Source organism: Lactuca sativa, chromosome 4, assembly GCF_002870075.4.
Source record: "Lactuca sativa cultivar Salinas chromosome 4, Lsat_Salinas_v11, whole genome shotgun sequence".
In the NCBI taxonomy this organism is placed as follows: domain Eukaryota; kingdom Viridiplantae; phylum Streptophyta; class Magnoliopsida; order Asterales; family Asteraceae; genus Lactuca; species Lactuca sativa.
Window position 1 is genome coordinate 66502118 of NC_056626.2, and position 20273 is coordinate 66522390.

General features: G+C 33.2%; 1 protein-coding gene and 2 long non-coding RNA genes across 5 annotated transcripts; 2 read left to right on the forward strand and 1 right to left on the reverse strand.

The window, feature by feature from the left end:
* Positions 1-842: 842 nt before the first annotated feature.
* On the forward strand, positions 843-3481 carry LOC111879960 (uncharacterized). 3 transcript variants are annotated; one of them, XR_002846292.3, is made up of 3 exons: positions 846-1214; positions 1308-3011; positions 3226-3481. It is a non-coding gene; the product is annotated as an uncharacterized LOC111879960 (long non-coding RNA). The 3 variants fall into 3 exon arrangements; XR_006190371.2 differs by having other exon boundaries at positions 848-1214; positions 1308-2066; positions 2610-3481; XR_006190370.2 differs by having other exon boundaries at positions 843-1214; positions 1308-3481.
* Positions 3482-4673: 1192 nt separating this feature from the next.
* LOC111879957 (conserved oligomeric Golgi complex subunit 4) lies at positions 4674-9065 on the reverse strand. Its single transcript, XM_023876384.3, has 2 exons — positions 7482-9065; positions 4674-5390 (listed from the first exon to the last, which is right to left on the reverse strand). The coding sequence occupies exons 1-2, from the start codon at positions 9063-9065 to the stop codon at positions 4761-4763; spliced, it is 2214 nt and encodes a 737-aa protein (XP_023732152.1). The 3' UTR covers positions 4674-4760.
* Positions 9066-15605: 6540 nt separating this feature from the next.
* On the forward strand, positions 15606-17089 carry LOC111879959 (uncharacterized). The gene is made up of 6 exons (XR_008231537.1): positions 15606-15705; positions 15818-15886; positions 16012-16076; positions 16170-16371; positions 16546-16713; positions 16820-17089. It is a non-coding gene; the product is annotated as an uncharacterized LOC111879959 (long non-coding RNA).
* The last annotated feature ends 3184 nt before the right edge of the window (positions 17090-20273 follow it).

The window sequence follows — 20273 nt, forward strand, 5'->3', positions numbered from 1 at the left end:
TTCATCAACACAAATCAATTTACTCTTTGAACCTTGTGGTATGCATTCTAAATCATATTGCTGGAAATTATGTTTATATGTAAACTATTGCAAGTAAATCAAATATGGTTTTTGGCTTGTTTGATGATAATGTCTAACAAGTGTTTGTTGAAATGCCTGAAAGAGTATTTAAAGAATTTAACCTTATGGTATGCATTCTGTCAGAATTACTAGCTGTAAATACAATACCTTTGAATGTATTCTATATATTCTATCAGAATAAAATCGATGTATTCTGCCATAATGTATTATATGTATTATATCATATTCTATGTATTCTACCAGAATACATTAAGTAATAGTTAATTGTAAGTAACATGTTTTTAACAATTATTAGTTTTTGTTGTATTTGTGATAGGAATGGCTGGAAGAAGGCGTTGAAGACCTTGATATTCTTTTAGAATATGTATAATTATATTAGAATGTAAGAATATGTATGAATTTGTATTTAAGTTTGGATGTATAAGAATATATTAGAATGTTTGTTATTTTTCAACATCTGATTCACAAATTTTGTTTTTCTTCAATAATATTTGATTAGAATAAAATTCTGAAAGAGCATCATTCTAACAAAATAATATTCTATTAGAATAAAATTCTGAAAGAGCATCATTCTAACAAATAATATTCTGACAGAATAAAATCGGTAAAAAATTGAAATTGAATTAATAAAAAATTCAGATTTTTTTTAAATTAGGAGAACTAATCATCCCTAAAAATCCGAAAATTTCCTTTTATAAATGTAGTTAATTGTCCAAAATACTCTTTTGCTTAAAATTGTGTGATTATATGTTAAACGTTGCCCCATTCTAAATCTATGCGATGAAACTTAATCCCAGTATACATGATCGTGAAAAATCAGGGACGAAATCAAATCAAACAATCATATTCGCTCATCGGTTTAACCTATTCACTTCATTATTTACGCTCAAATTATCTATGCGATGAAACTTAATCCCAGTATGCATGATCGTGAAAAATCAGGGACGAAATCGCAAGAAATCACATACATATCTTCTTCCTTTCTCTCTCACGAACACCTGAGAATTTTTCTTCTGTCTTCTGTTGCTCCTAATTTGAATTGATTTATTGGTGCAGGTATCTAAGTAATTTGAAGAAGTTTGGTCCCGATAGGAGATAACATCAAATCGTCGTTGAAACAAACAGATCGCAAGGTTACAGTTTTTCCTTCATTATCGCTACCTTATCGCAGCTCTATCTCCATCTTTTTCAAATTCCGATTTCTTCTCCACGTTCCCTTATTGCAGGAGGTAGGCGATGGTTCGGTTATATTGTCGTCTTATGATTCTGGTCTCATCAATTGGTTTAACATGTACGGATGTTAACGATGGTGGATTCACTTTGAGAATTTATGGTTCACGATTTCTTCTTATTAAGGTTCTTAATTCATGGTATTCAATTTTATTTTTTCTGTTTTATGTTTCTGATTTACAAGGTCTTTTTACATTAAAGTTTGCTCCTTCGTTGTTTGAGTTCTTGGGCAAAAGTTAAGGACAAACTTTGATTTAACCTAATTTCTTTCCAAGAGACATCTTCATGATATTCTTAAAATAAATGAGAATTTTTGTATGGAAGCATAACAAAATCGGTTGTATTCTCCTTTACCCTCCACTAATTGCTGATGAACTCATTTATCTAACACCTGATACCTCCCCTTCTCAACACACCGATGAACAAGGTAATCTATATCATCCTTTCATATTCTTTTTGAAAAAAAAAAACAATTCTGAGCCCTTGTGTATGTTAATTTGTTTTTTTGATAGAATTCTTTGCTTAAAGATGCATTGGATTCTCTTTGGTTTACTAATTCAAATTTTATGTGATTCTGTTCTTTGGCCAATAGGTAACATGTTTGTTGGTGATTTAACTTTTAGTTCTTTTTGTACTACGGTTCAAGTGTATAGGGTGAGACAATTATTCCTTTCAGTTGTGCATTGGAACAGAATCTTGTTGATCTTCCAGAAGATCAAGCAGCAAAATACTGTGAGGAAATTTCTTTATTTTAGGTATAAATTCTCTGTTAAAACCCAAAGGACGTTTTTTTTTTTTTTTTTGGTTTAGAATTCCATGGATAATGGACTTATATCCTGCCTTGCAAAATGACTCATTTGATTGCTAAACACCCCATCTTTCAGTTTTTTCAAATATGAAGGCATACCTATTTTGCTTGGTTTCAATTTCAGCTTACACCAAAAACTTTCAAACATGATCTGTTTTGTTCATTTTGTATAAAATTGTTTTCTATAATGTCAGTCAATCTCTCATCTTAAATTAAGTCAAATTAGGTTTATTTTGAGTTGACTTTGAGCTTTTTTTAGTTGGTTTTTTACCTCAACACACGAGATGAGAAGGCCCATTGCCTTGGTGCTGTCATAGTATAGCCTCTGTAACATAAGGATGCTAACTAGGGATGATAAAAATGGTGACATTGTTTAGAAACCCGTTTCTCTAACTCCATTTTGCTAAGACTCACACTCATGTGTCATTGATTACTAACAATTTAGAATGGGTGAATACTAACTTTTGGGTGTTTCTTTTTGAATTAATAGAAAAAGGCTCAAACTTTAAAGTGGAAGGATGGAGTGTGTATGTATTCAGACCCTAAACTATGTTAGAAAGTATATATACAGAGTATAAGAGGTCATCAGCCAGATACAAACAGGGTAATAATTTGCGTGATGCTGTGAATTCATATAACTAAGATTAAGTTACATTTTGAGGCCTTCACGCATAAATCGATTTGCATTAACATATTTGAACAAACAGGGACGGAAATTTTGACATCAATCTTATTCCATAAAATATATTAGCTAATTGCAGAATAAATGTTGAAAAGAACTGTTATCAATTTAACAAACAGTTCTCTTTTTTTCTCCATTAAATGTTATCTAAATCCTGGCGTTGGTTAGAAGAGAATGAAGTTGTATCTCTTGGAAAGCATATTGAACAAGGTAGGTTCTCTTATACATCAGTAGCCTACTTTTGCAGCAAATTAACCCTTAATCTAGGATAAATCTAAGATTTTTTCATCATCTTGAAGGACATCTTCAATGATTTTCAGTTATCTCGTTAGGAAGCTTGTTGATTGTTTGTGTTGGAATATTTTATGATGTTTTTTTGTTTTCTGATTATTTGTTTGGTTATTGTCTTTATATTATTCAACAGCTCATATGGCTATTGCAAATGGTGGAGATTGGCAAAAGGAATTCTATCAAAAAGATGGTGCATATGAAAGTAGATTTGTGTAAGTTTCACCATATGTTATGGTCCAAGATTCTGTAGATTTGCTTAAATTTTTGTTGTATTGCTAGCTAAGTTTTGTAGTCACATCTTTGCAAGTAAATGATGATAAAGTAAAGTCTGTACTTGAGCTGATGGTGGCCGTGTTATAGAAAGCATGAATTATCATAGTTAAGATGAATGTGTGATGTCGAAGTAATTTAGTATGATCAAAATGATTTAACTTAACGACTTAGATGTTAAAGTTATTAAATCAACATTTTCTCCATACCATGGTTTAGTCTATACAAAATTTGATCATAGTGGGAGTTCGTTAGCAGCATAAGGTACTTGGATTATATCGCATACTACACCTGAAGGGTATTTTGGTCATTTTACACAAACATTTTAACATGTATGATTTGTTTAATTGTTACACTCAACTACTTAGCCATCGGTATTATATGTATTTTCAATTACGAATATTATAAATTATATGTTCAGTTATGAATATTAGAAATGTACTTTTACGGTATTATACGGATTTTATCCATCAAAATTCATTTTATTTTGTAACCGTGGTTCCCACGGGTTATAACCTAGTGAATTAATATACGCCATCACTAACAAAAATAAAAAATGTTTTGAGTGCATGTGAAAGATCAGAATGTATGTGTGTAAACAAAATTAAATACCAAAACAGAACACATGCTAAACAAGATTAGAATAGCCAAAATCAAGCACCAAATCTATCTGATTTGGTTGGTAATATGAAAGAGTCTTGCAGCCAAGTAAATGACAAACTCATCGGAGGCAAGAAGTTTAATGCCCTCACCTCCTTACAGCTATGGCAAACATGCAAGCACATATCACAAGGGTTTAATACAAGAAATAACAATGTACTTCCATTCATTTATGGATTATAACATCCTACTTAATTTTCTATTAAAAGATTGTACTTTCATTATCTTTATAATATCAACGCATCATACTTTTAAAAAATCAACTCAATCACAACATTATACTTTCTTTTTGGAAAATTTATTCAATTATATTAGTGAAAATTGCATTCTTCTTGGATGATATTTGCTATAAACCGTTAGATTTTTCCAAATATTGTGCTTTGATCGGAAGACATAGCCAAACCAGAAATAGGTTAAAAAAAAAACAAATTATAAGGCCAAACCACATAATTCAAATCAAATCTCGGCCATTTGATCAAAATATCAATGACTACAAAAGTCATGGCCCCTTTCAAATCATGTATGTCGGATGAATTTCATCAACGGGTGAGTTTGGGTGTAGAATTTGGTTCCGTTAAAACCCACCCCTAATAAACAAATCAAGATATGTATATTTCTATTTCTTGCATTTAATTTGTAGGATAACTAAGAAGCAATAGAAAGATAGCCCGCTTTACTTTTTAACAAAATACAAGATACAAAGAACATTACGGATTACAAATTGATTCAAATCACACATCACAACTTTAAAGCAGCAATAGCCTCGGGTTTAAAATCAACTCTCATCCCCAAAACCCTCCTAACCTCAGCGGGAGTCAACCTCCAAGTCATAGGCCCCGAATTCTCCCCCCAAAAGTCCAAAATCTCCGACACCTTCTCCAAATTCAAAATCGTAGCCATTTGTGTCAACCTCGCAAACTTATCCCTCACAGTCCTCTGAGTCATCCCCGAGAAATGACTCACGAGGGCCCGCACGTCCCGATCAAGTTGCAAACCACCAAGCTGACTGAATCTTTTTTGCATCATGATAAGTTCCAGTCTTTTTACAATAAAGTCGATTACCAAATGAACAAAAGAGTCATAGTTGTTGGCAGTCATTAGTGGTTGGAGCCACGATGTGTTGGTTTCGACTGTGTGAAGGAGGCGTTGGACCCACGGGTCGTTTACCTCGTTTTCCGCGTATTCTGATTCGGAGAGCTCGTAGGATACGGTTGCTACGGTGTCTAGGACTGGACGGATTCGGTGGGTCACAGTGCCTACAAGGTGTTCTAGACTGGAATTTAGGGTTTTTTTGAAGCCGTTGCTCATTTCTCCTAATTCGGATAGACATGACTTGATTCTTTCTCTGTCACCTGGTGTGGGGAATACCTGATTAAGAAAACCAATGTAGACAGTGTACTTACATTTCTTTACACATTATAGCAACATACTTACAAATCCCCAAAACAAAATTGTAATGAATCCAACATCTCAAAAACTATCAGAGTCAAATCAACTAAAGAAAGGGTTAATGGAGGAAATAGTAATGTACTTTTATATAATTGTGTATTTTAGCATCCTACTTTCATTTCTTTCTTCTACAACATTGTATGTTCAATTTTTTTTCTTATTAAGGCATTGTACTTTGGAAAATCTACTCGTTTATAGCGTTATGATATTAGTCATTTTCTTATATAGCAGTGAAACTTGCTTTGTATTTAGATGACATTGCTAAAAATAGGGTATTTTTTCAAAGTACAATGATGTAAGTGGAAGTAAGTAAAGTAGGATGCTATAGTAAGCAAATCAATGGAAGTACATTGCTATTTCTTGAAATTAACCCTATAAAAATCCAGCCAGATAGCAATCGTCATCATTCTATATCCCCAAAACAAAATAGGTTAAGTTTATTATCTAAAGATGTAGCAAAATAGCCATTCCCATGCATAATATATTGGCAATGCACAATTGTGATGTCAACAATCTTGTCTCAGGTAGGCAAACCATGTAGCAAATTAACAATTAATTGACCAAAAAGATATAAAACATACCAATCTTGGTTTTATCTGAATAATTATACCAGTTATATCAGTTCAAAGATTAAGGTTCATAAGTGAACTACATCTTTCATTTTTTGCAACTGTGCCCCAAAATTTAGTGGTAATGGTGATATTTTTTTTTTTTTCCTTTTTGCAACTCTATCTCTTGTAATTGATGCTTTTTATGTGTTAACAGTTGATAGCATTTTTTTTGCATTGTATACTGATTGCACACCATTGTCTTTCTCATCAATTGAAATTGGTATAATTTACCAATATTTTCACCTCCACTTTTGGTAATTTGATCAACTTTTAAACTGATTTTGAAGATAAACAACTGCACGAGTAGTTATATTCTTTCCATAAGTTGATTAAGAAATGATTAATGTGTTCTTGAATTGTACTACACAGCTAGCCTACTTGTTCTTTTAAATGTACTACATAGCTACCCTACTTGGTCTTTAATTGTACTACATAGTTGGCTTATCGCCTACTTGTTCTTTTCAAGGCCACTAACACATTAGTTGATGATAAAGACAAGATTGATGTGTTCTTTTAACTGTACTATACTTTTAGTTTACTTGTTCTTTAACTGTACTACATAGCTACCCTACTTGTTCTTTGACTGTACTACATAGTTAGCTTATTTGTCTTTTAAGGCAACTAATATATTGGTTGAAGATAAAGACAAGATTGATGTGTTCTTTAATTGTACTACACAGTTAGCTTACTGTTCTTTAACTGTACTACATAGCTATCCTACTTGTTCTTTAGCTGTACTGCATAGTTAGCTTACTTGTTCTTTTCAAGGCAACTAATATATTGGTTGAAGATAAAGACAAGATTGAAGTGTTCGTTAATTGTACTATATAGTCAGCTTACTTGTTCCCTCCCAGCTCCTGAAGTATTTAGATAGTATGTTGGCATTCCCAAAGTTGTGCATTGGTAACATTTTGTTCTTTGGCATAGTCATTTTGGATGAAATTAACATAGTATTTTGTTGTTAGGATATTGAAAGATGAACCATTGCTATTCTGCTAATTTTTCTATGTTAGCTGATATGATAGCTTCTGGGATGTTGGTTCACTAAAACTTAAATGACTGCATATATAGGCATATAGCTAAGACTTCTTCATTATCTCATAACCAGGTAACAATAAGAATGATTGTTCATGAGAATATTCTAATATTATTACATGATCACATTTTTAGGAAAATAAGCTGGTTTTAACATATTTCTTGATGTGCAAAGGGAAACATTTGGACTAACAGGTGCATAAACATGAACACAAGGGAGTTATTTGCAATGTTGTTACTGGTTACTTTAGTGGCTGACAGGGTTTTTCATAGGGAACGAATCCAACCTATATTTCTTCAAGACAAGTATAATGAAACAAACAAAATAGTGGTGGAAATGTAGGTTTAGATGATTAATACATACCTCAGCACATTGCTCTTCAATTTCATGTCTTAATTTCAGGGCATACTCACTGCTCACATCCATGTTATTCAAGGCAGTAGAAATATCAATTCCTGTTTTCTGCACTCCAACACCACCCAAAAACAGCTTTCCTCCAAGGTTAGGCTCTCTCATTTTCTGCTGCAGAGCATCATTATACTCACCACCCAGCAAACTTACAGCACTGCTCAAAACTGCAATAACAGAATTAATATTGGATGTGGATATGGACCTGCGACAGCAACTCTGAAGAACATAGAACACATCATCAACCATGGAAGTTGTGAGGCTGTCCATTACATGCTCATCAATCTTAATAGCCTTCCTGACATTTTCAACCATGAAGAATCCCTCCAAGATCACATAATAACTAGTTATGTCTTGAATAACTTTGCTAAAATTCCCACTCCTGAAAGCTTTGGTGGCTCTTGGTGTCAGTTCTGGATCAACTTGACTTAGGCCCTTTATCTTTGAAACCATGTACTCTGTGTAGTCCTCACCTAGTTGTGTGAGTGACAATATTTCTTCCAGATATAACTCAATTTCCCTGGGGTCTGGCCCTTCCTCCCCAGCAGATAGCAAATCGTTCTTGTAAGAATTGATTTCAGATGTCAATTTGGAAAGCTTACGAAATTCCATGTACTTCTTTAAGATCAAAGAACCCCTGGAATCACACTCTTCTTGGAGCTCGCAGATTGCATAGACAATGCCATCTTCTCCACACAGACTTCTCAATATATCTTCATTCTCTTCGATTGCTAGAACAATGTCTTTAAATAAATTGGTCAAACAGGCAACGAAATTTACCTGGCTCTGATTCTGCCCCATGAGTTCCACTAACTGCTCGAATTCAAGTTTAGATCTCAAGGATATCACCTTCTTTAAGTAACTAACGTAGACCTGCAATCCCTCTTCCTCTAGAGAAAGGGGGGAATAAAGTCTGATGAAACGGAGGACAGTTTGGTGGTCTCTCTGGTCGACAGCCGCAGATAGTCTTCGCCTAACAATTGATTCGAGTTGTTTCTTGGAAGCAAAGAGCTGCTCCCTCTGATCTGAACCGGAATCCTTGTATTTGGCGTCGATTTGAAGAAATGTTTGGACGTAATTAGCAGCCGACTCAAAGTCTTCATTCTCCAAGGCCTTCTGAACGCCATCAATGCAATTGGACCTCTCTACGATGGCGTCGATGCGGTGGAGGGTTTCATTGACGCGAGATTGTGCAAGGTCGAGTTCGCGGACCTTCCCGGATACCTGATCAGCGAGAACACAAGTGGAATCGACGTTCGAGAGCATGTGATCTGATTCAGCTTTGACAATTTCTAGAACGTCGGCGGATTTCTGGAGGAAAGAAAGATGCTTGTCAAGATCAGGTCGGAGCGAGAGGATGTTCTCGAGTTGGAGATCAAGGCCTCGCTGGTAAGCAATGCACTCATGGAGAAGGCGAGTCATCGCTCCAACGTCGGTGAGCTGCTGGACGTGTTCAAGGGCTTCAGAGGTCCCAAATTTAACTGAAGAAGAAGAGTTGAAGGTTTCTTCCTCTTCCGTCAACGACGGAGACGACGCCATAGTGAACCGCTGATCCGATTTCTTCCTACACCGGAAATTTGCAGATCAGATATCGCCGTGGGAAGACATCCTAAAACCCAAATATTCATTATTCCTTTTCTAGTAAAAAGACAAAACTACCCTTCCATAATTGATATAATAACCTCTTAAACCTAAAAAATTCATAAAAAAGAAAGACGACATCACAACTGCTTCCTACATGCTCGTCATCCTCTGGCGGAAGCAGGTAAGTTGCATGTGAAGTCGTCGCTGTTCGACAAAGTCCTATGCTGTCGTACAAGAAACCTACGGTAATGCCACTTCACCGGTCGACCAACTTGTCGACCGTCACCGTGCCAATTTTCCTGACTACATGCGCCACAAGCTCCAAACTTTTTCTATAAAGGGGAAACAAACCCTAGATTCCAACAACATCACACGCAAGAAAAGACAGATTCAATTATTCAAAGTATTCATGTGTGTGATGTATTAGATCTCGCAACTTGTAATAGATTGTATCGAGTCTGTATGCGAAAGGTTTCACAAGTCATTATATCATTTAGTCTTTGTTGTTTCGTATGCGAGATAGTTATTTGTATTTCAGATATTTTGTTTATTACTTAGATTCGCAGTTTAGGGTGTTGACTTAGGTATCCTAACCCCATTGGTCAGAGCCTAACTGCTATTCTGTCACGCTGTATATATAGGAGTGTTAAGGCATGACCCATTTAGCATGGTCCAGACCTCAGGGGCGACAGCCTCGACTGACGACCTCCGGGCGCTCGACGACCCTTGGAGGCCTGACCCAACTCCTTGCTAGTTGGGCCTGAACTGGATGGGCCCAACGCCTGACCTAATCTCCCTTTGGCCTGATTCCAAGAGGAAAAGACATAACTGCCCTTCTGACCTAATGGTCCCCTGTAAATAGAACGCCAGGCTCTCACCCTCGCTCTCGCGATCCCACATTCATTCCTTGGCGCCCAAGCACCAAAGCTAGTGTTGAGACAAAATAGTACCAGCCGCCTCTTAGAGCGACAGGTGTAACGCTCAGAACGTCGCTCCTGGAAAGCCCTGCACCAATGGCAAAAAACTACTCGCGGAGCACGATCTACCAATCAGAGACTGTCTTCCCCTGTTACTCCTGAAAAGGTAAAAGATTCTGTTGGGATTTGTTCCCCCGATCATAGGTATAAAAAGGTCCCTTATCCTCCAAGAGAAGGGACCGTAAATAGATCCCCTAACCCTTACCTAACACTATCATCTTCTCTCTCCTAGAAAAACCCTAGAGGGTCCCTCCTTTCTCTCTCAACCTTTACACATCCGCCATGGCTTATCACATCCCCACAACACCAAGATGGTTCTTTCCGGCCAGGAAGAACCATCTCTTCTCTACCATCTGGACTAAATTGATCGTCAGAGCTTGCTCCCAGGCACAGTCCCTGGGGCAAGGCTAGCGTCTTTGTTGTGATGTATGCTCAGGTATCTCGTCGGAAACCCACTGACGACACCACCTCCAGATTTCTGATCTGGAACCTACACAGAAGACCCGACGTCCTGACGACATATCACAACAAGGAGGGTTAATTAGATAAAGAGAGTATATTATGAGAGATAGGTTCTTACGTCATTTGTACTTAACTTGTCTTTTACTCTCTAATGAAATCATTGATCTTATAAACGCTCTTGTGTTAATCTAATCAGATTGAATCTTCCATGACATTATTGTAATTACAATCTATTTGTTCCTATTATTCTAACAAGTGGTATCAGAGCAATATTTCTATGAGTCGTCTTCAAATCCCCAAATTGTTTGAAGCTCTTCGAGTTTTCTAGATTTCTGTTTTCATTCTTTGACAGATTCCACATTTTGCAAAATTTGTTTGCAATTTGATCATAGTTTTTTTGTTCAAATCTTTATTCTGATTTGAAATTTGTTCTTCACTCATAGATTTGATTCTAATTCACTTTTTGTGCAAATTCTTTTGAAAATCATGTCTAAATACGATTACGTTGTTCCGTTTAATCATCATTCCTTACAATAGTTTATAAATGACAAAATATAAGGAACTAGATAACAAGATTCGAACTTTATACTTACAATAGTTTAGAAATGTAATGTATTTGATGGATCTAAACTGTAAGCATCATTCCTTGCAACCAAAAGAGTCTTCTTGATCTTTAACTTCACCAAAATATCATAAAAAGCACCCAAAAGAGGAGAGAGGAGAGAGGATAAGCTTAAATCTTGAAGGTGGAAGCTAGGGTTTCTCCCAAGGGATTCTAGAAGTGATAAAAGCTGATAAAATGGCCAAAAAGTCGGAACCTTATGCTTAAATATGTTGAAAACCCTAAAAATCATGGGCTTAGGCTTGACTGGTTGTCGTGTCGTCGCATGGCGACTGCCACGTCGTGAGCTCTGGTCCCCCCCTCTGTGGAGATGGTTTTCACCTAAATCAACATCAACTTCAAACAACCATAACTTCTTCGTTTCAACTCTGTTTTTGGCGATCTTTATATCCATGAAAACGAAGGTAGGATTACATAGATTACAACAAAGATTCCATATTTTTGTTACACGTTACATATGCAGGATGCTTATTGGGTTGGACGATGGTAAAGGAAGGTAGGATTGCAACAAAGATTTTGATGCAATCCATCTATGATTTGGTATCATCTAAACTAATATGTCATTATATTTTCCACATCACTTCCCAAAATGTTAATGTTGATAATAGTGGAAAAGGAAGGAAACCAATGGCTTATTCTCATAAGGCTTATATTAAGGTTGAAGATGTACGGGTAGACTTGATGGAGTATAATAATAAGAAGAGTATAAGAAAGAGGGGAAATCAAAAAGAAAAGATATAACAACTAAAGAAGAAGAAAAAGAGCAGCAAAATAATGGTAATGATAATCATGATGCTGATTAGCCATTATCATCCGTTTAGGTTACAGATTGTGGTCAGACATGAAGAGGAAATGCAAAGGAGATGGAAGAAAGAAAGAGGTTGGAAAAGGAATATGCTAAGATGAGATTATTCAAGGCTTAAGCAATCTTAAAAGAATAAGAAAAAAATAAATGCCAGAAAAAACAAAGTAATTTCATTTACATATTTTACTTTTATTTTTTCTATTGCAACAATATTGTGTTTTAAAAAAATTTGAAACACTAAAAAATAAATGGAAGGGCGTTGTTGTTGTCTCTCAACCAATCTTGAAACAATAAGAAAAAAAATTATTTTTCATATTATACTTTGAAAAGCAATCAAATCACAACAAGAGTTGAAACAATTTTTTGTTACTTCTCATTTCTATAAGAAAAAAAAATAAAAGGTTAAATTTTAAAAAATATAGTAATGTTAAGACATAAATTTGAAATTCAATATTATTAAAAAATATGAGATGCGACGAAACTTGAAACTGAATTGCTATGGTGTTTTCAATTTAGGTCATTCAGATGGCTTGAAAAATAATTTTTTTTATGATGAGAATAAAAGAAACCGGTACGATTATGTTGTTAAAAAAAGAATGGATAAACTGTTAAAAAAAATTAAATTTTACAATACAAAAACTTAAAAATAGCTTATTACCCCCATCCCCCAAAGTTGTGTCGTGCAGGTACATAACTTGTAAGGTACACAACTAGTAAATATAATTTGAAAAAACAATTATTCAATAAGAAGAAATGAGTTTAGGTTAAATTACAATACTATAACAAAATTAAAGATTGGATTGAATGCAAGAAATAACAACCTGTGCATCTATTTATTTGTTTATATTAACATCTTACTAGGTTAGGTTAAAATTGTGCATTTATTTATTTGTTTATATTTACTTGTGCATCTAAACCTGTATAATACACGGATTGACAACTTAAAATAGCAAATAATATATACTAAATGACTTGGTATGAAAAAAAATAAATAAACAACAAAAATTAAATTTATGTATACAAATAAAAAAACACTAAGAAAACAATAAACGAATAATAATTAGATTGTAAATTCTTGGAATGTTTCCTTTAACTTAACCACTACATAAAAAATTCCAGATTTTACAAAAAAAATGACTTCATTGAGTAGCTTATTAATGGTGTTGATCAAACCTGATTCCATCACAACGAATCATATTATAAAATATTAAAAACAATATATAATCTTGAAAGTTAACCATTTTGCTCTATCATTGAGCAACCATAAGAATCATTTTTTTAAGGCAACTCCTTCCTACATGTAAAACCATGTAAAATTTGAGGATGGTAAAAATATGTGAATGTGCAAAATCTTAAAGTAGGTTGCTATTTTAATAGAATAACCAACTTTAGAAATCTGTCAAAATAGCAAACCTACTTTTAAAAAATCTCCAAATAACATGTTTTGACATTTCTTTCAAAGTACGTTGCTATTTTTTTTTTTTTTTGGTTTTTTCTTAGTTTTTTAGACAAAATTTGGTAATTTTATTTTCATTTTGGTCATATTTTCCGATAAATAAAATAAGTGTCAAGTGGTCTATATATATATATATATATATATATATATATATATATATATATATATATATATATATATATATATATATATATATATATATATAACAGTGAAGTGACATTTGGTTTTTCCACAAACACGAACAAAAAAATCAGTACTAAAGAAGGAAAACTGAATAGTAGAATAATATAATTAATTAAACAAACACACACAAAAATGGTCCCTATATACAAAATTACATCAATACAAACAAAAAAATCAATTATTGCAGCTTAATTTTATTTACAAAAATTAACATTAAAAATTATATAAATGGTCCATGTATATGAAATTACATAAATGGTCACTATACATTAAAGGTAAGTAATTTACACAAATGAAATGACATAAATTCTCCATATACACAAAAATTTCATAAAAAAATACAAATTGTTCAGATAATTGAATTCAAAAAAGCATCACTCAGAAATCAAAATCAACAAAAGTTTCAAATACAACACAAAATTTTAAGCATTTCAAAATAAATCGTTTCAGCTGGGATCAGAATATCATATAAGTATGTTCAAATGACCAAAGAATACACATCAAAGTCACATACATTCCATGCCAAATTAGTTGGTAAAGTATTTAGGGTTGAGTTGGCCGATATAAAAAGAGTAACATTTTGAAGCAACTAAACCAAAACACAATTCAAGTAAAAGAAAAACAACCCTTTTAATAAACCGGGTCAAACAACTGAAAGTAAGAGTTGTTCACATCAAAATACAAAGATGTTGATGTTGTGAAAGTCAAATAAGCACAATTCTATAAAATTACATTTACATATCAGAATAGTAATTTTTTTCTTATTTCTACACACAAAAATCAATTATAAATTCAAACACACATGAGTTTAAGAAAAGAAACAAAAATCGTATTCTTAAATCTTAATAGTACAATGCTTTACATATTACTAACTCTTTTTTTTTTTAATGATTTCTAGAAAGACACACAAACATGAGTTTAAAAAACAAACAGAAATCGCTTTCTTAATAGTAAAATGTTATAATTATGAAGTAATACAAAGTAAAATGGCATAATAACCCATGGGTATTACAGTAAGACAGAAGAATATTATTACAAACCTGAAATCAACGTGTAGAGCAAAAACATCTTTAAATCGGTACCAAAAATCGAATGTAGTCAACTCTACTGTAGATGAATGTATATAATATAATAACATACTATATACGTAGATGAATGATATCTAGCCTCGTTTTTAATTGTTTATAAAATTACAGTTCATGATTTATTGCCTAAAATCCACTGAACTCAAATCAATAGATCATGACTTTCCTGATTTATTGGGATACTTTAACCGGTTTTCAAAATTGGATTGCTGATTTTAACTGAAAAAGAATTGAGCGGGAAAAAAAAGATTGGGGTGAAGAAGAATCCGGCCCTTTCGCCCTCGTTTATAAATATAGGTGTATGCATTGTATATACTTGCTTATCATATTCATATCAGAGGGATAACGATACTTCGCCTGATATCTCTCCGTTTTCTTCTCTCATCCATCTTCCCTCTCGGCCGGCCCTAGCCGATCGATCAACCTAAATAGGGCGGCCGCCATGCCTGCCATGCAACCTGATCATGAAAAAGAAGGGTTTTCTAGGATTCCCGATGTTAAATGGGAAGATGTTGGAGGAGTTGCTACTTTGAGACGGGAGTTTGATCGTTACATATTTAGGCGTATAAAATATCAAGATGAGTATGAGGTAAATCTTTGTCACTTGTGTCATTAATTGCTCTTATTCAGTACAAAAGATCAAAGCAACAGTTTTTGTTCATACAACTTATATTTTCAGAAATATGGAGTTGATCTGGAGACGGGGTTTTTGCTGTATGGACCTCCTGGTTGTGGAAAAACATTGATTGCCAAAGCGGTTGCTAATGAAGCAGGAGCAAATTTTATACACATTAAGGTTTGTTTGTTTTTTTTTCACTAATTATTTATACATGATATATTTTATATATCGGCGTCACGTTTTTCTTCAATATTTATGATATTTATCTTTTTACTGTGAAGGGTCCTGAGATTCTTAACAAATATTATGGCGAGACTGAATCCGCAATTCGGAAAATATTTAAACGTGCAAGGGAATGTTCTCCATGCATACTGTTCTTCGATGAGGTTTTGCTTTTTCACATTTATTCCTTGTTTGTTTTATGATTAAACTGAGATGGATGATTTTTACTTGATAGCCAAGTTTTCGGGATTAATGATGATGCTTTGATTATTGCAGATAGATGCTCTCACAATAAAGCGTGGAATCGTAGGGGGATCTCAGCATCTTGAGCGAGTTCTGACTCAGGTTAACAAATTTTGTTTATTATTTGTTACGAACAAATAAAAAAAGTTGTCCCCATAACTCCATTAAGTCAAAAAGAAATTGCACCTTAGTAAGTTGGAGATATCAAAGCTCTTTTACTTTTGCAGCTTTTGGTAGAGCTAGATGGTGCTGAGAAACGAAAGGGTGTTTACGTAATTGGTGCCACCAACAGGTGCGACATGTTATTTATTATTATTATTATTTTTTTTTTAATAACATGATAAATTGTTGTGCATTACTATTAATCTTGTTGATATGATTCTAGGCCTGAGATGATGGATTAAGCACTCTTAAGACCCGGAAGATTTGGGAAACTTTTGTATGTTCCATTGCCAAATCAAGATGAACGTGGGTTGATCTTGAAAGCTCTTGCTAGAAAGAAGCCAATAGATGATGATGTTGACTTGATTGCTATTGGTCGGAGTGAGGCTTGTGCAAATTTAAGTGGAGCCGATCTTTCTGCATTGGTTCGTATCTCTTTCTTTTGCATAAGGATTTAAAATTGGGCTAAATGCAAGAGATTCTGAATTATTATTGTTTTTTATTTATACCCTTCTATGTTATTAAAGCATTGTGCTTTTAAATTATTTCTTATTAGGACATTGTATTTAGTCTTGGCGTCATGTTTTGTTAAAAATCAGATGAACGAAGCTGCTATTGTTGCTGTTGAGGAGAGATTTATTGAAATTGAAGCTGCTAAACGTAATGAACCAGAACCAGAAAGCTCTTCAGATAGCTTGCCACATACTATTAAAACTAGACATTTTGAGCAAGTATTGGGAAAAATCTCCCCTTCTGTCTCAGATGAGGTATGATTTGGCTTGTAAATCGTGCAATGAAAGTTGTACCTTGGTGTTCGAAGCCTGTAAAATAAAGAGATTTGCTAATTCTAATATGGGTGTTTTTTTGTTGCAGCAAAAAGAGCATTACCATCAACTGTCAAAGAGGCTTAGAGCATCGTGAATATATTTATCAGATTCAGAGTTATTGCCAACAAAGAGTGGCATCCAGTTTTGTTCGTTAGGAATTCAGATATAGAATTTTAGCGATTAGTTTTGATGATTGATATTAAGTCTAGGTGTCGTGTTGGGTGATTAAATTAGTAAATTTTGTGTAGAACAGCTTAAATGGTGTTGCAGTAATTAACTTCATCTCTTGGTATATAAAATATTCGGGTGTTTTTGCTTTGAGGATGTTCAAACTATTGTCTTTATATTTAAGTTGTTTTAAGTAATATTATTTTTTGTGCATGTAAATGTGGTCATCAATGTTTCCTTTCCCAGAGCTAAAATTGCAAAATCGACAGCTTGTTTGCTGATAATGGCTTGTATTTGGTTCAATTGGAGTTGTATATAGCTCTGGAATTTGAATTTTCTTTGTATATTTAATTATACCAAAATGATCATATATTGTATTCAATGTTTATGTATATCTATATATATTATGGTCTTTATGGAAAGTGATGGTCTTTTATTTGTGTTTAGGTTGTGGTTATGGAGATAAATATGATGACCTAATGATTGGTGGCTGGATTGCTTCATAAATAAGAGGATAATGGCTTGGTTGATGGCTGAAGCAAATGAGAAGATGGTGTAGAGATGATGGTTGATGTAGGGTGCACGAAGAGAGGAAGATGATTGAGGGGTGTTTAATTTATTGTGAAACTAAGGTTTGCAGAAAAAGACTATCTAAATATGAACTTATGTTTATATAAGAGGATATGTTCATATATGAACATATGCTTGGACTAAATTTCAGAAAGAAAATTTTTGAACTTAATGCATCACATGACAGGTATGCATCATTGCATCCTGCTACTTTTCCTTTATATCTTTATTTCTCAATATGTTTTCTTATCTTTCAATCTTACCAATATTTTCTATGTTTGTTTTCAGAGATATTGATGTTGTGAGAAACTAAATTAAGATGTTTGCATAGAAAAAAGTGACTTTACCCCTGGAAGGCACAAAGTATTGATGAAATTGATTATGTGTGGAGAATGGAGATGGTAATGGTGATCAAGGATATGGCATTAGGGATGAGATTTAGAACCGGAAAACCGGACCGGAACCGGAACCGGACCCGTTAGAATCGGAATATATAGAACCGGGTCTGGTTCCGGGTTTAAAAATTAGCTTTATCCGGGTTCCGGGTAATCCGGGTTTGGGTCCATTGGGTCCGGGTAAACCGGGTCTAAAATCCGGAACCGGTTTTTGGAACCGTAACCACTTTTTGTGAAACGTTTACAAGATGCATATCTTATTCGTTTCAACTCCAATTGATATACGGTTTTTTTCCAACATGTAGTTTAGAGTTTGTACATGATTCTAGACTATAAATTTGTCATTTTTAGTTTTATATTCATTGACTTACAGTCCTCAAAAGTTGAGATACCAAAGTTGGAAGTTTTTAGTTTTTTAGTTTTTTTGTATTCGGTGAAAGTTTTAAAAATGCATATCTAATTCGTTTGAAGTCGGATTGACATGTGGTTTTTTCCAACTTCTAGTTTACAGTTTGTGCATGAGTTTAGACTATAATTTTGTTATTTTTGGTTTAACATTCAATGATTTACAGTCCTCCGAAGTCGGGATATCAAAACTGAAAATTTTCAACTTTTCAGTTATTTGTTTTTGTACTTTGTATATGTGAAAATATTAACACAAGTATATCTCATTCGTTTAAATTCGGATTGACATGCGGGTTTTTCCAGAGTGTATTTTAGAGTTTATACATGATTTTAGACTCTAATTTTGTTAATTGTGGTTTCGTATTCAATAAGTTACAGCCCCCCAAAGTCGGGATACCAATATGAAAATTTTCAAAGTTCAACCCACTAAGTAGTAAGTTATTACCAAAAAATTCCGGTTTTTTCGGGTTTTCCGGGTCTAAACCCACTTTATCCGGTTCCAACCTACCCACTTTGATGTTTCCAGGTTTTCCGGTTCTAGACCCACTTTACCCGGAACCATACCCGGAACCGAATCGGAACCGGTTCCTATATACCGGTCCGGTTTCCGGTTCTATAAAATCCCGTTAACCGGTTTCGGGTTTTCCGAGTCCGGGTCCATCCGGTCCGGGTTTGGACCCACTTTCATCCCTATATGGCATCACATATGACCTACATGAATTTATGTTCATTTATGAACATACGGTTATAAATGTTCATATATGAACATAAATTCGTATTAATATGAATTTGCCTTCTCTTTTACTAGTATTAACATATTTTCATACATGAATGTGTTCTTTTTTCAAAAATGAAAATATGTTCATTTATGAATGTAAATGAACATGAACATATTAATATGTATCTTCCTCTTTATGAACATTTTTTATTTATGTTCTGTAAATTTGAGCTTATTTTATTTACGAATATATTATGTAAACTAGGTGTGAAACTCATTTATTAAATGGGTTAATTAAAAAAAATATCAAAATGTAAACATTAAGTATTTTTTTTTTTAAATTAACTTTTAAAATAAGAGAGGAAGAAACATATTTATTGCAATTTAGAAGTATATTTATTACATTTAATATTTTACTTATATAATGCATTATGTTGTTTTTTAATTTAAAAATTAAAAAACCTATAAATTGACATGTGGATATTATTTATTTCAAAAATACCACAAAATGACAAGTGTCAAAACTTATGAGAGATTGACATGTAGTAAAATTAATCTTCATTTATTAGAATAGATTTGAGCTTATTCTAATATAAACTTATGTTCATTTATAAAAATATATTCAAATATTAGTTTACTATAAACCGTAAATTTGAGTCTTCTACATTTTTTGTAAGTTTGAGCTTACCAATCTTTATTTATGAACATATATTCATAATCGAACATAAACTATTATAACCATCGCACCAACCTATTGTAAATTTCAATATTTCATTTATGAACATATGTTCATTCATAATATGTTCATTTATAAACATATGTTCATGTATGAACATTAAAGATTTTTTTTACCATCATAAACTTTTTTTTCCCTTAAATATATCTAACGGTGATGTAAGTGGTTATGTGGTTAGACAATGTTTTTGGGTTATGTGCTGAACCCATCCTTATATATATATATATATATATATATATATATATATATATATATATATATATATATATATATATATATATATATATATATATATATATATATATATATATATGCGAAAGTGAATATACTCTTAAAGGTTTGTAAGCTTAGGTACCCAAACTCAACATACTATGTCGTTTTGTATCATATATGCATTATTATCGTCCAAAGTTCTTAAAATTCAACTCGTAACTTGATTTACTTCCAAGATTTTTATAAATTTCACCATTAACTTCCTCTTACATAATTTTCATTTTCAATTATAATA

What these genes read in the sequence shown, in the direction of transcription:
- LOC111879957 (XM_023876384.3), bottom strand. Translation starts at nt 9,065, where the DNA reads ATGGCGTCGTCTCCGTCGTTGACGGAAGAGGAAGAAACCTTCAACTCT. An exon ending in TTGAAGAGCAATGTGCTGAG is followed by an intron (nt 5,391 to 7,481) that starts GTATGTATTAAT and finishes TTTCTTAATCAG; the next exon opens with GTATTCCCCACACCAGGTGA.